General features: G+C 38.1%; 1 protein-coding gene across 3 annotated transcripts in view; it reads right to left on the bottom strand.

The window, feature by feature from the left end:
• Positions 1 to 7,382: 7,382 nt before the first annotated feature.
• The window catches only part of KITLG (KIT ligand), a 58,829-nt gene continuing 46,388 nt past the window's right edge, over positions 7,383 to 19,823 (bottom strand). For all 3 annotated transcript variants that reach the window (XM_080582872.1, XM_080582873.1, XM_080582874.1), the window contains 4 exons: positions 15,530 to 15,639; positions 14,968 to 15,044; positions 12,677 to 12,760; positions 7,383 to 11,559 (listed from right to left, as the gene is read on the bottom strand). In XM_080582872.1, the coding sequence (XP_080438998.1) occupies positions 12,721 to 12,760; positions 14,968 to 15,044; positions 15,530 to 15,639 (227 nt within the window). In that variant the 3' untranslated portion in view covers positions 7,383 to 11,559; positions 12,677 to 12,720. The remainder of the gene's footprint in view (positions 11,560 to 12,676; positions 12,761 to 14,967; positions 15,045 to 15,529; positions 15,640 to 19,823) is intronic.

Genomic DNA, 19,823 nt, shown 5'->3' with positions numbered 1-19,823 from the left:
ACACTATTATTTTTGTAAATCTTACATTTCACAAAATGTTCCAATTTATTATTTTTAGAGGTAGGCATGAAAAGTCAAACAAGTTGTGGAGAGAAATAACCAGAAGTGACTTAAGCTTAAGAGAAAAAGATTGCAAAAGATTGGGAAGTTTCAATATTTTTATTATTTATTTTTTTAAAAGGATATTATGATACTCTCCTTGGAATAAACAATGTAGATAACATGCTTGGCTGAACTCTAAAAGGAAAAAAAATTGTAGACACTAATCAATTTTGTATATTGTAAAGTGATTATACCCAATGGCCAAATAAAGTGTAGTTTATGTTATTTTTCTAGGGTAAAATAAATAAATAAATAAACACAAACTGAATTTGTTTCCTCAAGGTTACAGTTGGAAATAAATTCTGTACTTTAGTACTTTCAGGAGAAAAAAAAAAAAAGAAAAAAAAAAGAGAAAAATGACTCACACGCTTTTAGGAGCCTGGAAAAGTAACTCTTTTAGAAAGAACACTTCAAAACTTCTTTCTATTCCATTTCTGTTTCCAGCAGCAGCACCCAGTGGATTTGGTTATATTTGCCCCACTGGTACTCTGAGGTCCTGACTGTCACTGAGGAACATTGCCTGGAATGACTGAGGAACAAAGTATGCCTCGAATAACTGGAAATTAAGCAAGAAGGGAGTGTTCCATCTTACTAATTATCGTAAATCCAGTTTCTAGGGAATAGCTTCAGAACTGGAGCTTGTGCTTTGATGTTTCTGGAGATCATATGGTACGACCAAGTATGAACTTTTGTGTTGCAGTGCTCAGTCAACATGCTTATTCTTTGGATGGGCAATTTGCCAGCTCATTCCGTTGGCATGTTTTCTTGTTTCTTCTTAATAGCAAACTGCAGCAAGATGATTGACATAGGCTACAAAGTGATTTTTCACATATTCAGGTGTACGTTATTAGTCCTTTGCTGGAGGTAGTATCTCACTCTCAAGATGGCAGAACATATGATGAGAGAGGTCCTCAGTTCTTGGAGGGCTGTTTCACCTACCTCAGCTTCATTTCATTAAACATGAGTATTTTTTAAAGTGTTTCACATTGATCTGGTGATTTTATATCTCAACAAGTGAGAAATTCTCCTGAGCTGTTCTGCCAGCTTTGCTCTGAAAGCAGCAACCTCAGGCAAAGAATTTGTAATAAATGGTGGGAAACTGTAGCACACACAACCTCTAGAGAGTTCTCTGCAGTTATTATTTATTTATTTATTTTTACTAGAACTGTAGCTTTGGTTGATTTCCAGAAATGCAAAGTTCCAAAACATGTGCTGAAACAGAAAGAAACTTGTAATGAGACTGGAAACAATTAATGAAGTCACGAATGAAGTTCAGTTCAGATATGTATTTGGTAGCTTTGAAAGCAAGTTAAATACCTTACTGACAGAGCAGAGAACTATTTAAGGACAGTAAAATGGTTGTGATCAGATTAAGTGAAAAATTATTATAAAGGATATCATATGCTCTTCAAAGAACAACTTGTGTTTTCTTGTTTTGCTGCTTCCTCTTCAAACAGATTTCTACTTTTCTAAGAGGTGTAACATCAAGTAGATGGCATGTTCTGATATTTCAAATGCTTTATTTAATTGCCAGAACCGTATAATAGCTGCCTCTATCTCCTGCAGTTGAACTCTGCCCTTATTAGAGTACTGTTATCACTTTACAGAACCACACAGGAGAGTTTGATGTGGAAATTAGATTAATTTAAAAAATAATGTTAGATAAAACTATTAATAGTTTACTGCATAGTAAATTTGCTTTCATATCTCTTTCAGTTCAGATTAGATGGATATTTGCAACACACAAGGTCCACTATAAATGTGCAGATTAAATTCAGGAATTCCTGTGTGAAATTCTATGATTTAAATGCAAGAGTTTCATATAATTAACTAGTGAATCTGAATAAATATTTTTTCTATTTTACCCTCTTCTTCTCTGCTTTTTATGTCCTTCAAAGAAATAAAGAATTCCAGGACCTGGAAATAAATATTTCTGATTGATATAATTTTGTACTGTTTTTCCGTCTTATGAGATACAATGCCTAAAAATCACAGATTAATTTAGCGGGCCAGTTCAACCATCAGGAGGGGCATATAGGTTGAGGGCTGATGTGTTCTGCACAGGAGGATTTAGGGGGCTGAGCAGTCCCTCCTTTGCCAGGGCACCACAGCGTGCTCCACCTTGCTGTGGGCCACCTGCAGTTTACCTGCTCCACCTTCCAAGCTTGAAAGGGCCAGCTCCATACTGCACAATCCCTGCTTTGCCTCCATGAGGGAAGATCAGGCTTCCCATCACCACACACAAGGAGGATGAGGCTAAGTCCTCCTCTCACTCAATAGATTAATCATTAAAGTGTTTGCCATCATTAAAGTTGGGAAGGAGGACAAGCGAAATTAAAATTACTTCTCAAATTCCTACTCATGAGGATGGGAGCAAGGCCACGCTCTTCCCTCCCTCTTTGGATCAGGGTTGCTGTGCAAAATACAATGCAAGCATTCTGGGACCAGAGCCCAGGGAAGCTGAAGACAGGCACCACGTAGCATGTCCTCCAAGGCCATTGGTGTCCCTCTTGGTGTATGACTTGCTGGGGCACACAAATCTGGCTACTGGAAGGTCATAAGAAGGTGCGTGTGCTGCTGGGTCAGGTGTGCTGCATGTTTTGGTTCAGGATACACACACTGCTCCTCAGCCTTACACAGCACAAAGAGGCTGGGTAATGGACATGGAGGTAAGGGATGGGAATCACATGGGGTTGAGTAGACTCATGGCTGGAGAAGTGACGTCACAGGAGGTGGTGGGGATGCAGCAAGATGAAGCCCAACAAAATGAGTGGAGGCTATGATTGGTCTGACCAAGACCAGTGAGAGATTCACCACAAGGAGAGGTTAAACTTCAGGCAGTCTCTCCAGGCAGTTTTATCAACAGGAACTGTATGAGAACTGATTACAAAAAACAAGCAGATGATTAACTTGACCAGCTGTTGTTATCTTAAATCTGATAGGCAGACGTTTAGGAGAAAACAGGGTGAAATACCTATGCAGCATGACTTTTTTTTTTTTTTTTTTCCTCTGAGGACACACTTGCAGTGGTTTTCTGTGCTCACAGAAATGTGTATGCTCACAGCATGTGTATAACTGTTCAGTACGCCTTGCAGTCAGACTAGCAGTGCCCCAGTTATAGCTGTGCCATGTCCACTTCTGGTTGTCATGGTGACCTCACACTTCTTCCAAGTTACAAAGATAACAACTTTTGAGATTAAGCCATCTGGGACAATTTCAGAAGTCTAATCTTTATCTAAACAGTTTGAAGCTTTTCCTTCCTCAACACTAACTCAATCATTTACTGCCTACATAAAAGAGCTTAGCAAGACCTCTAAGCTCAGCTGGGCTGCATGAAGTTTTAATTGAAGAATATGACCCAAAAGGAGGCTGAAGTAGATTCAGGATAGCTGCAGGATGTGCAAGATATATGCACGCAAGGAAGGAAACCTGAGGTTCGGGGAATTTTTAGGTATTGTCCATGCTGAAATGCAGAAGGTCTGTTTGAGTCATCTAACTCAGAGACAGATTTTGAATCTCAGTGATAAACTTGGTGGCCTACATGGAGATACAGATTAATTCATTTTAGATGCCCCCAGGGACAAGGTAGGCACATGTGGTTCTGGCACATGCAGTCACGGAGAGGTAATGGTGCTGAGCTGCAGATGGCTAAAGAGCCCAACTCAGGGTGGGGCACCCACAGAGCCTTTTCATCAGTGCATGGGATTTGGCAGTCCTGAGGCTTGCTCTTGCCAAGAACTGGATCTGTGAAGAGATTCTGTTACACGCAGCCTTCCTCCAGGATATATGACTGAAGTTCATGGTAGTTACCTGTAAAGTTTGCTGAATCCAAACACTGCCTCCTCCTTCCCCCCCAACACCCCTCCATCCCACACATGTGTATGCACCACATTACAGGTACATTACTGAAAGTGTTGCTCTGTATCAGCAATTCTGTTTGAAGTGTAATAAATACCCAGCTGCAGCTTGTAACAGTACTATTCATTTTCACAACTGTTTTTTTTTTTTTTTTTTTGATGGAAAGGGTAAAGCATTTGGAACAAAATCAAGAAAATACAAGGCTAAGGTAATAGGATTGTTCTAGAATAATATGAAACAATAACAAACTGCCAAGCAGTACAGCAATGTCTATAGTTTACTTTTTTTCTCAATTTCTTGCAAAGGAGTAATTGCCCCAAGGAACTCATTGCATTATATCCAGGGATGCAATTCAAAAGATTTAGATGCTATATCTCTCCCTTCACTGATGCTATTAATTGGTTTTGAGACACATCCCCATTTTGTCATTTCTGAAGGTGAAGGCTGTTCTGTGTTTTGTTAATGATGACAGCATTGCTGAGAAAAAAGAAGGTCTAAAATATTTAACTTAAAGAACATGACAGATAAAATAACCTGTGGGGTCCTAATAATCATCAATCACGATGTAAGAGATGACAAGGTGAAATTTCTAAGATGACATTTTGTCACTTGGGGTAGTCACTTAAACTGACAAAAGCTATACATTCTGCTCTGCAGCTTCTTTACTCTAATTGGGCCAATTTTACTATCGTGCAGTTATCTTGCACAGCAGAACTGGTGACAAACAAAGAGGCTTTTGTGATCTCGGTTGAATATTTTTCCATGAGCTCAAGAAAATATCTTCATTGCCAAAAATGAATGAAAATTGTCCCTGTATTTTGTGACTGGCCAGAAGCCCAGGGCTCATGTCTGCCTGGAAAACAAGCCTAATCTGTATTTTAGTTCCTGCTTGCTTATCATGGGATCATGCAGAAAGGGCCACAAGTCAGGGGAACTATAATTGCATTAGGGATTTCTCCTGTTATGTGTTGAAATAACTTTCCTCAGGATATGATGGAGGAAAAAGAGGGATAAACTTCCATTCCCTCACTCTTCATGATTTTGGCAGTCTGCTTTAATTTTGCCTTATTTTCTATTATGCAGTAGCACATAAAAATTCCCTTTAAGCATATACCAACACGAAACTTGATTGCGTTAGCACATGCTTCAGTGTGGTTATTGGGAAACTTAATCTCTTTTAGAAAGTTTGAACTTTGGAAGAAAAATTAACACCAATGGCTACATGAGAGCATTAAGGTGAAAGATCTGTAAGTTGTTAATGTAGTATGACATTAGAAAACACTTATGTTTTAACATTCAGAAACTTTGTGCAAAAAATGTAGTAATGCACAGTTGTTAATATGGAATAAAATTACACTGGAGTCACTGGGCATATATCCAGCTGATGTAAAGTATTGTAATTTCACAGAAGTGTTAAGTTGTTCAAATGTACTGCTACCGAAGAACAGTAGGTTATTATAATAAGTATTGTGGTTTTTTTTTGATTGACTGAAGTAGGAAAATGTTATTATTAATGCTTTCCATGCCTTGGATAAAGATTTCATTTGTTTTCATCCACTAAACAAAATGCTTGTGTTCATTTCTTTGGAGACACTGAAACTGGAAAACTGAGGGTAAATATTTCCCTCAATCCTTTAGCACATTTAACTCTCCAGAGTTCAGATTAAGAGGTGGTGGACAGTAGTTAGTCATAAACATGCATAAGGCATCAAAAAATCATGTCAGACTACCAAAAACATTATGTTGGTGTCTCTTTGGCTGAGGTTATGTCTGCTTTCTCAGTATTTAATTATTATCCATTTCCCCATCTGTGTACGTTACAATTACCACAATCCTGACATCAGTGAGAGCTGTTTTGTTAGCTGAGAGCTCTCACATCTCGTTGCCACATACCCTGCTGTTAATCCTGCCTTCCCAAACTTCCAGGCCAAGTTTCTCTCCTTTACGTTACATTGATGCTGTTTTCAACATAAAATATGGTAGTCTCCAAACTCTGCAGCTACTTGCTGCTCATTTAGCTCTACCTGAACCAACTGCCCATTGTACCTCCAACCCACCCATGCCACCACTGTTGCTCCTCAGGTTATGACTTCTGATACACCATCAACTCAGAGCCTTGCTGCTCTGTGGCCTCCTTCAAGCCCATCACAGAATCACAGAGTCACAGAATGGCTGTGGTTGGATGGGACCTCTGGAGGTTTCATGGTCCAACTCCCCTGCTCAAGCAGGGTCACCTACAGCAGGTAGCCCAGGACCATGTCCAGACATCTTTTGAAGATCTCTACAACCTTTGTGGGCAGCCTGTGCCAGTGCTCCATTACCCTCATAGTGAAGTGCTTCCTGATATTCAGACAGAACCTCTTGCATTCCACTTTGTGCTCATTGCCTCTTGCCTCGTCACTGGGCACTAAAAAGAGCCGGGCTCTATCCCGTTTTACCCTTCTTTCCGGTATTTATAGACATTCCTGAGATTCCGCCAAGCCTTCTAATTTTCAGGCTGAACAGTCTCATCCCTCTCAGCCTTTCCTCACAGAAGAGGTGCTCCAGTCCCTTCATCATGAGTCCCATCATTTCTGTCCTTTTTTCTGTACCCAGACAAGCAACCACAGATCTTGTTCTTGTCCATGCCCTAAATTCTGCCATCCCCAAATCCTGTTCCGCTGTCTCCCAGCCCATTAACCCTGCTCTCTGCTCCTTCTCATCAGTCCTGTCTGTACCTCACTCCTATTTGTAAGCCTCACACAGCTTTGGTTCTCTTTCAGAGCTCATCACATCTCTTTTAGAGGTAGGTTGAAAGCTTCTGCAGGTTTATATCTCCCTCTTAGGCTGGAGTAATATCCTTCAGTCTCAGGAGGGGAGAGGTGCCAGAGCTCCCTGAGCAGCTCAGTTTTACTTCCTATCCCCACCCCTTGTCCTGGGCTTTTTACTGAAAAGACAGAACAAATTGCTGAAACCTGAAAGACATGGTGCCATCCTTATGGGATAAAATCTGGTCTCAGCTAAAACAGCTGAGTTCTTAAATGCCACTTACTGCAAAAGAAGTGCATCAACAACATTCAGAATTTTTAGTGGCAAATTATATCAAAATCCTAGTATTTGGCTAATAGCAAGACTGGGATGAAAAGGTTGCCTAAAGCAGGCACAGACAAATTTAAGCTCATTAAGGAGCTACAAGAAACTTTCAATTCTGAAGTTGGAATACTTTGCATAATCAAAGATACACTATAGATTGGAACTGGAGGCTAATAATGAGGACGTATTCTTTAATGGCACAAAACTTTAAAATGCATGATTAAGAAATGAAATGTATTATGAAAGATTCTGTGTGTAGTAGCATATATTATGGCAGAAAATTCTACAAGGAGAAGGCAGGACTTTAAAAAGGTTTTAAACAATACTGACACAAAGTAATATACTCATTATTTGGCAGTGCATTATATCTTTATTTAGAACAATAAAGTATATGTATATAATGTAAATTCCAAATCTGAACTAGTATAAAAAAGGATCAGGGAAAACATCTGTCTTTAAGAGGACACATATATACACACATCACATTATATAAATTTTGTTGATTACCATCAGTCAGAATATAATTATGCAAGACTGTGCTGACATTTACATCAAAATAAATGAATTTGCCCATGATACAACCAGCAAACATCTGTGTCTCTATCACTAAAGAGTCTGAAGTTTCCGCGTTCCATCACTTTGATAACATAATAGCAACATGCCACCATTATTGTAGATCTGCATTCAATAGACAGTTGAATCAGATTCCTGAACAGAAGAATCTTGGATAATTCTTAAATGTAAATCTAACTCAAAATATCTGTATTTTATGTGTATGGTTAGTTTTTCAATTTAATAGTTGTACTATGTGTACTAAACAGTTTCAGTGTATTACAAAGAGAGAGCAACAGAGGAAACAGAGCTGGTGAAGACCAGAATCTAAAAACTGTGCAGGTTGTACACATACTCCATAGTATAGCACATTAGTTGTTCATAAGCTTACTTATACAATGACCTTGTGATGAAATAAGTACCATTAATTTATTCAAGTAAACACACATCTAAAATAGCACATTGAGTTACTCAGTATATCACTATCTGCTTTTTATTCTCACAAGGCCACTATTAATTGCATGCAAAGTTCAACTACTCCAAAGGAAACCTAAAAATTTTAGTTTCTCACAAAACCACAGATATCTGAAACCCAGACTTTTAACTTTCATATATAAAAAAATACAACACTCACTTCTCCCCAACTTCATTTTAAGAGAAAGGGCATTCATTTCTAACTGAGTTAATAACGCACAGGCTATGTCTACCCAAAAACAAGATTGAAGAACTGATCACTCTTCAGAAGTCAGATAGGTTACAGCTGGATAAAGAAGCAACTAAGAGACTATTTCTGCCACCACTATTCCCACAGAATAGTAACTCATCCTACTTCCATTGATTTCAAAGATGACTCATAAGTCAGTAGTTTTTCAAAATTTAACTACATCTGAAGTAATAGCCTCCTTGATGGGTAGACAAAATGGGCACAGAAGCACTCAAATAATTTCATGCTCACATTTTCAAGTGCCATGACATCCATTGTCTTCACAAATGTCTAGAACTGTCCTTCTACCTTGCAAAATGACTGAGACCACCTAATATTTTGTACAAATCTCTCAAAAGTGGGTAGGAATAACAAGGAAAACATGAGCTCTAACAACAGTTCTGCTAGTCTGTGTTGTACTATGCTCAGTGTATGTACAAAATAAAAACAGGTTATGATGTCAAGTTGGAAGGTATATACATGAACTTTCTTTCAGTTCACACGTAGCCTTAAATTTGCCTTGATCTGCAGCAGAGATTAAAGTACATGACATTATCTGAAAGTGACATAGCTACTGTTTTAAGATGTTACTCTTAGAACATGAACATTTTGCTACAATCTGGGTTTAATGTATGCTTCAATTTAAAGCTGATATTTTGTCTTTTACTATTGAACAGGTAGAATGTATATTAAGGAGTCTAAAACATCATACATTTTGAATGTCAAACTATAATTTAAGGCACCCCAATGTGCAATGTTACTGTGTTTTTGATTTTCTGGAAAACATGTATTTAGGAAAACTAACATTCTTATAAACAAGGAACATTAATAAATACCCCCTTTTTTTTTTTTTTTGTTTGAATGAATCATTGAAAAATACTGTAAAACTTCAAATGTATAAACTTGCTTTGAGAACGTATAGTATAGCAACATGAAATATTGAAGTTTCTTTGTAAAATGTGTAACGATAGTTGCTTCCACTTGATGTGGATACTTTTTATTTTTTTCAAAACCTACCTGAAGTTATTCTCCCCCTTACCATCAATTAGGTCATGCTGACATTTCTTTCAAGGTAACTCTTAAATAAGTTTAGAGGCCTAGTGAGTAAATAACTACACATTGTCAAATGAGACTGAACTACTGATGGAGAATTCTGACTGATTTTTGCAGAGCTAAAATTTGCTAAGTACTCATTTTGTAGAAGTGGTGGGCAACCCTTCTCACAATTATTTCTTGTTAAATGGTGAGTGCTCCAGCATCTTCTGAATAAAAATGAAGGCCTAATTCTCATACTGAGCTTCTTTAGAACAGAAGTTCCTGAGATGATGCAAACCCCAAAGCTCTGTTAACATTAATGGAACTGTGTTAATTTGTACCAGTTGAGCAGGACTGGAAGGCACTTTTCTGACACTCAGTCAGGGCAAAAGGGCCTTTGTATAAATGATAATGATCCCCATGATAATAAATAATGATCCATATGATACCTTGGTATCAATGAATTCAAGAGAAATTTCACCATTGATCTCAGTAGTGTAAAAATGTCATGCAGGGTGTCTACATGCATCTGAGTTTATTTTTTTCTCTTGGTTGGTATGAAAGCCAAATCAATTTTACCAATAATACAGTTGTGCAAACACACACTTATGTTATATGCAGGTTACATACTTCTTGTGCATGGTTCTTGGAAAATTTAGCAGATGATTAAAAATTCCACAAGAATTCTTTAAAAATTAAGTCTGTCAGTGTACAAGCAGCATTTGGACAATGCTCTTAGTTATGGTTTAACTCTTAAGTTGCCCTGAGTAAAATCAGGACTTGATTCTACAGGGTCCTTTCTAGCTCAGGATATTTTATGAATCCACAGATAAGTTATACTATACTTTAAAGAGAACTACTACTTTCTGCAAAACGGTGTTTTTTTGTTTGTTTGTTTGTTTTTTAGAGTTTTTTCAAGTAACTCAAACTAAAACTGTTATTGACCTTACCAATTTGAAGTGAGCTACCCTTACTTTCTAAACTGAAACCCCTAATACAGATAAATGATTCATATCCGTTATCTGGAAAGAGCCAGGATGAAAATATGCACAACTGCACTGGTAAATTTTACCATTGTATTTTTAGGATTTACTTGAAAATGCGCATGTGTACATCAATCCTGTACAGATTCCATGGATGCTATAGCAGCAATAGATGTAGAAGACAAGTGAGAAATAAAGCCTTTCTCTTTTGCTTTAGGAGAATTAACCTTAAGAGTGGAGAATGCCAGGATATTAAAGCTTAATAATCATTCAAAAAACAATGCAAATATTAATTACAGCTGATGTAAGTAAAAGCTAAATACACTCTCGGGAACTTTCATATTTTCTATGCTATACATTTAAAAACAAGATATCAATGGCATGCATCTTCAGCATTTAAAATGCATTTCATAGGTTTGTCTTTATTCTGATGTTTGAACGCAGTTCAGACTCTTTACTTTCTCTTCCCTTGGCATGGCTGGAAATTTCACCAGTGTTCATGTATCCAGCAGTTACTCCTAATGCTTCAAAGCTCCATGATGTACTATCACCTCCTGTTTACTTTGTCTTCACCCAGTATTTGCGTCTTCTGAGCAGACACTGCCAAAGCTGATGAATTCTTGAGGCTTTCTGGGGCAGGCATACAGGCACCTGGCATCCAGCAGAGACCACATGTTTCTGTACACATGACCTTTGCCAGGCATAAACCCAGTTCCTTATAAGTAAAAAGCTAGTACACTGGTCCATGGCATGACTTTACTTTCAAGTTTTATATACAGTATTGAAGAGTATGTTATCTGTATCCATTTCTGTGTTTTCTGTCAGTTCAGAGAACTCCATTTGAAGACACCAAGGTAAGGTAGAGGACACAGAACTTAAATTAATGATGCAAAGGTATTTATGACTTTCAGTGATTACAGATAGTTGGAGGCATTTGAAAGATGCTTTTTGTTCAGGACATGTACTTTGTTTGCCAGAGTCAGCTGCAATTATTAATGCAATTTAAAATCCCCAAATGCCACGTAAGGTAGATATTCACATAAGATACAGTCCTGCTAAGTGCACACTCTTCTTGTCGTTGTTCAATTCAGTGTTGGTTTCACAGTAAGAAACACAAATTGTCCTCATACTATGTCATGTCGATGGAGTCATGGGCAGCAACAACAGATGCAGACTCAGTCTGTCACTCTAGAAGGAATATGAATGTGCTTAAAACTGCTTCATTTATGAAGCGAACATGTAACTGTTACCTGCCTGAAGAGAAAAATGGAAATTACGGTTTTGCTGATTAGTATCTCTGTTTTGCCAAAGAGTAGAGCTTTTCACAGATATATAACACAGACATTTTTTCTTATAATTTTGGAAATAGATATATTCCATGGCACTTGCATGACATTCATTTATTCAGAAACAAAAAATATTGTTAATGAGATGTATTTTCAATTTCATGCCAACTCCTGTCCAAGAACACACTTGCCAGCAAAAGCCATTAATATCCAGTTGACAGCGATAAGATAACTTTTATGGTTTTACAGAACAGTTACATTTGTGCAGGGCTTTAAAGTGTTCTGGACAAGCCAATATCAAACAGACTTATCATTTTTTGAAAAATAAATGACTTGTCCAATGCAGTGATGATTTCCCTTTTTAGTGAGCAGATGTCAGAATGAATTAGCTAGGGAGACTGAAAATGGCTATGAAAATAACTACAAACAGTTTGGAGTGGACCTGAGAGTGCCCGCTGCAGGGTACACTGGAAAGCCTGGACTGCCAGTTGTACTCTGATGCTTGCTCCCTGAATCTTCCAGACCTTTGCCGGAGAGGCCATCCACAGGCTAAGTACAGCACTAGTCCTGCAGAAGAAGCCCCTTGCCAGAGATGTGCTCCTATATGTAGAGGACTGCTGGGACTGAGAAAGCTCACTCGTGTTTGCTGCTCACTCTTATATACAAACACAGGAATGATGGATCTGATAAGGCTATGGAGACCGCAAACTGTGTTGAGTAAACAACTGAAAGAAGCTCAGCTCTATCCTGCTATTTTAAGGATTTTGTTTTTTAGGTCATACTGCTTTGAAACAGCTGTAGGAGAAGAATTCTCCATATTGGCTGTCAAAACCAAAAGAGAAGCAGTAGCTGAATTTTGGAATTCTGTAATTTTTCATTTTGTAATATTTACATTAACAGTCAAATACCTATTGATTCAGGATTAGGAGCTAAAGACCTTCAGGTGCAAACAAAGCCCACTGATAACAACTTTTATTTTTATTTATTTATTTATTTATTTATTCCCGAAGTGGACTCAAAATTATACCACATTTCAACAGACAAAAGTTAAGCTTGTGTTATGACTTTCAACCATAGGAACTTACCAGTACATGAAACAGTAACAGTGTTGAGGGAGAAAAAGCAACGGCTACACTTGTAGATGTTCTTTTTCTTTTTGCTGCAACATCCTGAAATAAAATATAAGTACTTTGTTACTACAGTGCTAGTACTATAGGTACTATTACTATAGTTTCAAGGAATTAGAATAGAAGGTTTTATCGGTTAGTTACAATACAAACATTTACATATAACAAAAGGGATGTTTGTAGTTTAACCCAAACTATTAGAACATATGTTTGCTAATAGGTTCTTCCTACTTACAGATGAATTTTCAAAATTTCCTCAGGGAAGAGGGAGCAAAAAATGTTTGTCATATATGTAAGAAGTCTACGTGTGTAAAATGTAACCTGTTTAAATTTTCCTCTTAGGACAATGTCCTGCACTTAACTAATTGTTCAGTTTTCCTTTTTTGTCTTTTCCTCCTATAAAGCAATGCTTTATATTTCCTGTGAAGTCAGAAGGAAGATTCATGTTCAATTTCATGAGTTTTAATACCTGTGAGGATGAGGTACAGGATGAGTTATTCTGAGCAACTAATGTACTTGGTAAATATGCAGTCTTCCTTTCTATGAACTGTTCATGAAGAAAAAATATTTTAAGTATGTGTGATTCTAGAAAGTTTAAACTCACTTTTTCTGTTAAACATTGAAACTTGCAGCACAAGTGACCAAAAGTGCTAGATCAGAACCTTCTCTATTCCTGCCTTCATCTATGGGCAGCATGAGGCATTTCACACAATATGAGAAGCCTACAGTATAAGATGTGTTCTTCCACACATTAGATCCTTTTCTTAATCCCTCACAGTTAAAATTTGAATAAAGACTCTGAAATATGATATTAAATAATACTCCCAAAACATTTTATTATGAACTATAGTAATTTGAACTATTCTAACTTAAACTATCCCTATGTCCTTTTCTGAATTGAACAGACTTCTCCCCCTCTGCTCTGCTCTTCTGAGACCCCACTTGGAGTACTGTGTTCAGCTCTGGGGCCTGTAACATAAGGACATGGACCTGTCAGAACAAGTCCAGAGGATGGCCATAAGGATGATCAGAGGGCTGGAGCCTCCTATGAAGACAGGCTGAGGCAGGTGGGGTTGTTCAGCCTGGAGGAGAGAAGGTTCTTCGGAGACCAGCCTTCCAGTGCCTAAAGGGGGCCTACAGGAAAGCTGGGGAGGGACTCTTTGTGAGGAAGTGTAGCAATACAACAAGGGGTAATGGCTCTAAACTAAAAGAGGGTACATTTGGATTAGATATTAGGAAGAAATTCTTCACTCAGAGGGTGGTGAGGCCCTGGAACAGGTTTCCCAGAGAAGCTGTGGATGCCCCATCCCTGCAAGTGTTCAAGGCCAGGCTGGATGGAGCTTTGAGCAACCTGGTCTAGTGTGAGGTGTCCCTGCCCATGGCGGTGGAGGGAGGGTGTTGGAACTAGATAACCTTTGAGGTCCCTTCCATCCTAAACCATTCTATGATGTCTTGACCCAAGTCATGTTCAAGCAACTTTGAATGTCTTCCATTGTTATTTCTGGGTTTATTTAATTGACTGAGTTATACAGAATTATTTCAGCTTAAAAATAGATAAAGCTGTGTCGAAGTATGAATAGAGCAGCAAATCATTTCAGGATGACCTCATGAAGTCATTAGGAATATAATCTCAATGGCTTTCTATGAAAGTTTAAAACAAACAAACAAACAAGCAAACAAAAAACAACAACTAGAAAACAGTATAACATACCAAGGGGAGTGTCAAAAAGTGAAAGAACATGAAAAATGTTAATGCAAGACAGATTTAAAAGGATTTAGAAGCACAACTAAGAAGATGCTGTTTTCTTTTTGTTTGCTTAATATCAACCTAGTTTTACACCTTAAAACAAATAACAAATTCACTTCTCTTTGTCATTTCTTTTACAGGTCTCAGCCACCCTGGGTTTACTTCGTTTCTCTCAAGTAAGATACTCCTTTGAACCTGCTGCTTTTCATCTCTATTCCTTACTCGTGGCGGGAGTAAGGATGGATAATGGAAAGGTAATGCCTCATTAATAAAATGAGGTATACAAAAATATCCTCCATATCAATTCTTACATTTCAAATAGGAGCTCCTTCAAAGGACACACCCTAAGCACACATTTTGACTCTATAGCAAAGCACTTGATAATGTGGTTTGGTTTTGTGTGTATGTTTGTCATTCTGAGAGCTAGAGAGGAACCTTCAGGAAGCATCTCTCAAAGACAAACTTACATTTGTATATACATGTGTAAAGTGAAACATTATACCTTATCTCATTTTCCTCTTGACAGCCATGATACTCTGTAGTTTCATCACTTTCTGGTCTGGATTTGGGATGTGTTTTCTAGAAGAAAAGAAAAATGCATTAAATGTAAAAATTCTAAAGCTTCATTAAAAACTCACAAAACAATTGTTGTATGTTTCAGTTTGCTTCAGATTTTCAATATCAAAATCATCTTGCAAAACATAGGCCAAATCTTATGTAGTCCACATCTCCTACTCCAATAATTTTACAATTAAAGCCTTTGTATTGTAGGTAAGCCACAGTGGCTAAAAGTAAAAGAATCCTTCTCATGATATAATAGAAGAACTGAGAAATTGGGTGAATCCCATTTTCAGTTTCCAGTTAGAGAGCTGCTAAGACAAGGTTTACAGTTTGGTGATGGAACTGAAGTATTTCACAACAGAGATTTACATTTGCATGTCACACAGTTCAGTGAAGATCAAAAGAGATGTCTCTTGCTTTCACATGCAGAATTGTTCTGTCCTTCCTGCCTCTGTATAACTATGAAATATGCTATGTAAACAATTAAATGTAATATTTCTTACCTTCCAATATATGGCTCCCAAAATAAAGCCAATAAGAAGAGACAGTAATGATGTCAATGCTATGCTGATCCCTTGAAGGCTGGAGCTGCTAATGAAGCCAAGTGCCTCTTCTGTAATTACAGATGTTCTCATTAGTGAAGACGGATTTATTGCAGAAAACTATCTTCAGGGCAACACTGTTAGTAAGAGCACTTTTATGCACCACCTACATAACAGCATCTTAAATAGCAGAACAGATACTTCAAAGTGCTGTGTGAAAGAGATGCATTTCATACAAAACCTCACAGGAACTTTTTTGACCACAAAGATGCTCCTCCCATTTCTGCTATTGCTCTGTTTAATAGTTCCAAGACTAACTATCCTTTTGTCATTTGTAGAGCATTTTCTCTTTCCTTTACTTAAAAGTTTTGGATTTATCAGTTTTTAAGAGTCTTATTTTGTAACACAAACTAATTTTTTTGAAGAGAAAATATCTGCCACTTCTAAACACTCACTTCATGTATTTACTTAAGTTCCATAAGACGCATCCTACTGACTGCAGATAGACATTCTGCCTTGCCACTAATGAACCATCAACACGAGGCCTCTCAAGGGAGGTTATTTTAACAAAATAAGCCTGAATTCACTTCTAATGTCTGCCTGGAAAGGCCCTGCTGACTTCATTAAGATCAAACCCTTGTAAGTTTAAGTCTAGCTGTGTGCTATTTTGTTGCTACCATTTTTGAGAGCTTTTTACATCTCATATGGAAGAGCCCCAATCCTAGTCTTTTATGTACAAAAGCAATTCCATTCCCCTCACAGAGAGCTGTATGCCTGCCGAGACTAAAACGAGGCTATCCAGTTATTTAATCAAAAGCAGGATGTGAAAAGTCCTATGGATTCACCCTGGGATCCACCTTCTGAAATGCAAAGTGAGAAGCAGGAGACTGCCAGTTTAGACATCATCCACTCAGTTTTAGTTGATATCAAGATCTGGTGTCTGCAGCTCAAATGGTGGGCATATTGTCAGCTTATAGGAAAAGAACTAAACTAAGCACAGGGAAAGTGTAGGTGATTAGATATAGAAATGAAAATGGACTGATAGCACTAGAAATTTTTGTGACTCATACAAACAGCAAACTTCTAAGCACGTATGGTATGATATACTGGGTCAATCGATGTGCATTTAGTACATTATTAAACAGCCACTAAGAAAACACTTTAGAAAGGAGCATTCTCATAATATCTGGAAACCTATTTTCAACTCTCCGAGTTTTTCTGCAAGTCACATTAGAAGCTTTTACACAAACGCTCTTTTTATCTTTGAAATCCATCTGTGTTTACAGAGTTACCACAGGGAGAACTAAAAAATAAGAAAACAGAAAGTCTGCACCCCATTATTATGCACCATTTACAAGGCTCTAAATTCCTATGATAGAGGCTTCAATTTTACTTACATCCAGTAGACTTGTCACACTAAAAGGCAACTTCGGTCAAGCAGAACAGATAATAGTTTGCTGTGAAAGAAATCTGTCTACAGAAGAGAAGTGAAACAAAATTCTACAGAGATGAATGCCAGTTGAAAAGAGGCTATTAATTAGTCTGCCCCTGTCTGCTCAGACATTAAAACCAAGAGCAGAAATTAATGGGAAGGGCATATCTTTTATCAAAGTCTGTCCTGGGTTAGGTATAGAGGAGGTTGGCTTGCAGAACTGAATCTGGCAAAGTCAAGTAGTGTAGAGAGAGCCTGAATAGATTAAAAAATATATATATACTGTCATTATTTTATGAAACTTGTATTCTCAGAAGAAAATTCCTATATTGTTCTTGTGTTCTAGTCAAGAAAAATTAAATGCTGCTTTGCCTGATCACATTAGCCATTTTTGAGATTTTGAGAAGATATCTTCAATGCAGATGATTTCTTCAGCATCTATGGAAAGGAATCATAGAATCATAGAAACATGGAATGATTTGGGTGGAAGGGACCTTAACGATGATCTAGTTCCAACCTCCTTGCCATGGGCTGGGACATTTCCCACTAGACCAGGTTGCTCAAAGCCCTATCCAGTTTGGCCTTGAACACTTGCAGGGATGGGGCATCCACAGCTTCTCTGGGAAACCTGTGCCACAGCCTCACCTTCCTCTGAGTGAAAAATTTCTTCCTAATATCTAATCCAAACCTACCCTCTTTTAGTTTAAAGCCATTACCCCTTGTCCTATCACTACACCCCCTGACAGAGTCCCTCCCCAGCTTTCCTATAGGCCCCCTTTAGGTACTGGAAGGCCACTTTGAGGTCTTTCCAGAGCCTTCTCTTTTCCAGGCTGAACAACCCCAACTGCCTCAGCCTGTCTTCATAGGAGAGGTGCTCCAACCCTCTGATCAGCCTTGTGGCCGTCCTCTGGACTTGTTCTAATACTTCCATGTCCTTCTTATATTGGGGGCCCCAGAACTAGTGCTCCAGGTGGGGTCTCACAGGTGCAGAGCAGAGGTGACAATCACCTCCCTCGCCCTGCTGGCCATGCTGCTTTTGATGGAGCCCAGGGTACAGTTGGATTTCTGGGCTGCAGGCACACATTGCCAGCTCATGTTGAGCTTCTCATCAACCAACACTCCCAGGTCCTTCTCCTCAGGGTTGCTCTCAGTCTATTCTCCACCCAGCCTGTATTTGTGCTTGGGATTGCCCCAGTCCAGATGAAGGACCTTGCACTTGTCCTTGTTGAATGTCATAAGATTTGCACAGGCCCACCTCTCAAGCCTGTCCAGGTCCCTTTGGATGGCATCCCTTCCCTCCAGCGTGTCGACCACACCACTCAGCTTAGTGTCATTGACAAACTTGCTGAGGGTGCACTCAATCCCACTGTCCATGTCACCGACAAAGATGATAAACATAAATATAATTTATATACATAAGATATAACATATAATATAATTATCTAATATAATTAGCTTTCCAAATCTACCTTTAAAAAGCAAATAACAAAAACTTAATTAGATTTACTTTCAAGTCTGGAAAGAAAAAGTCTCTTGGAAGATCTGGAGGGAATGAAATGAGTCATGGTAGATTTTGTCATGTGCCTTTTTTAGGAGCATCTAAAACAGAACCGGTAGGGAAATTTTCAGTCCGGAGAACCTCTGAGAGATCTGCATCCTAATGAAGAAAGAGGAAATAAGAAAAGCAAGCTGGCTGCCAATAGTTTTATTATAATTATTATTCCTTCAGTAGAGACCTTTCCCTCTGTTAGAAAATTGAACTAAAACAGCTCTACACTAAAAACATTCCAACTCCCAATGGTTGTGAAGGCAGAGAAGGATAAGGAATGGGAGGAACCAAATGGTTTGGTACCTGTGAATTTCTTGGGCAATGCCAGAGAAGCTGCTGGCTCTGCAGTTGGTACATTATTCACTTGAAATAGACCCTATCCTGCTAAAGGTGCTAAAGGGGAGTGGAAGCAGACCAGCACCCCTCCAAGCTCTCACTTCACACCTTCTGGAAGAATCCTTTAGGAAGTGAGCTCATTTGAAGTAGATTCATTTATAATCTTCATGGACAACAGGATGTTAAGCTGTGATTGAAATGCATTTACATTGAAAGCCACTGAGCTACACAATGAAGTTATTGAGCTGCTTTCCACCTTGAGCCATGTGTGTAGGTTTAGCAAGCAATTATGATTGCAACCACCAGCTAGATTTTATTACCATTTATGTCTCAAAGGAATTTTCACTTTACCTCTGCTTAGCTCCAACACAATTACCACAAGATCTTGTCTACAAAAATGTAGAACAGCTCTCACCTGTTCATTAGGGTTTGCCATTAACTGTATAGGTGGAATAAAGGAACAAAGGCACAGAATGCAACACCAATTGCATTAAGCCATGGGTAATATTTTCAAATTGTTGTGCAATTACTGAATTAAACTACAGTATTCTTTGCTTAATTATGAAAATTGACATTCTCTCTAAAAACACTTCTAGATGTCTCTGTGTTTACAGAGCACACATTATTTGAGCTGTTCAGTACAGAATAATAAAACTTAATTATTGTGAGGAAATTATAGGCAAAAAAATGGAAGAAAGCAACAGTGAACCTTCCATAAAAATATAAATTGTGCTATAGAAACAAGGTGCTAAGGTGAGAAGTGTTAGCAACAGCTAGCAAGTTCAAGTTTAAGCTGGGAAACATGAGATTCATTTGGTGGGGTGAAAAAAAAGAATATAAATACTGCTTGATTCAAGCACTGAGAGAAGAGATGAAGTTCAAGACCTTTTATCCTGACATTTGTTCTTTACATAGGAACCACCTCATCTGAATTCTCT

This window comes from Anser brachyrhynchus, assembly GCF_964034855.1.
Source record: "Anser brachyrhynchus genome assembly, chromosome: 1".
Lineage (NCBI taxonomy): Eukaryota > Metazoa > Chordata > Aves > Anseriformes > Anatidae > Anser > Anser brachyrhynchus.
The sequence above is the reverse complement of the archived record's forward strand: the minus strand, read 5'-3'. Positions and strand labels throughout refer to the sequence as shown.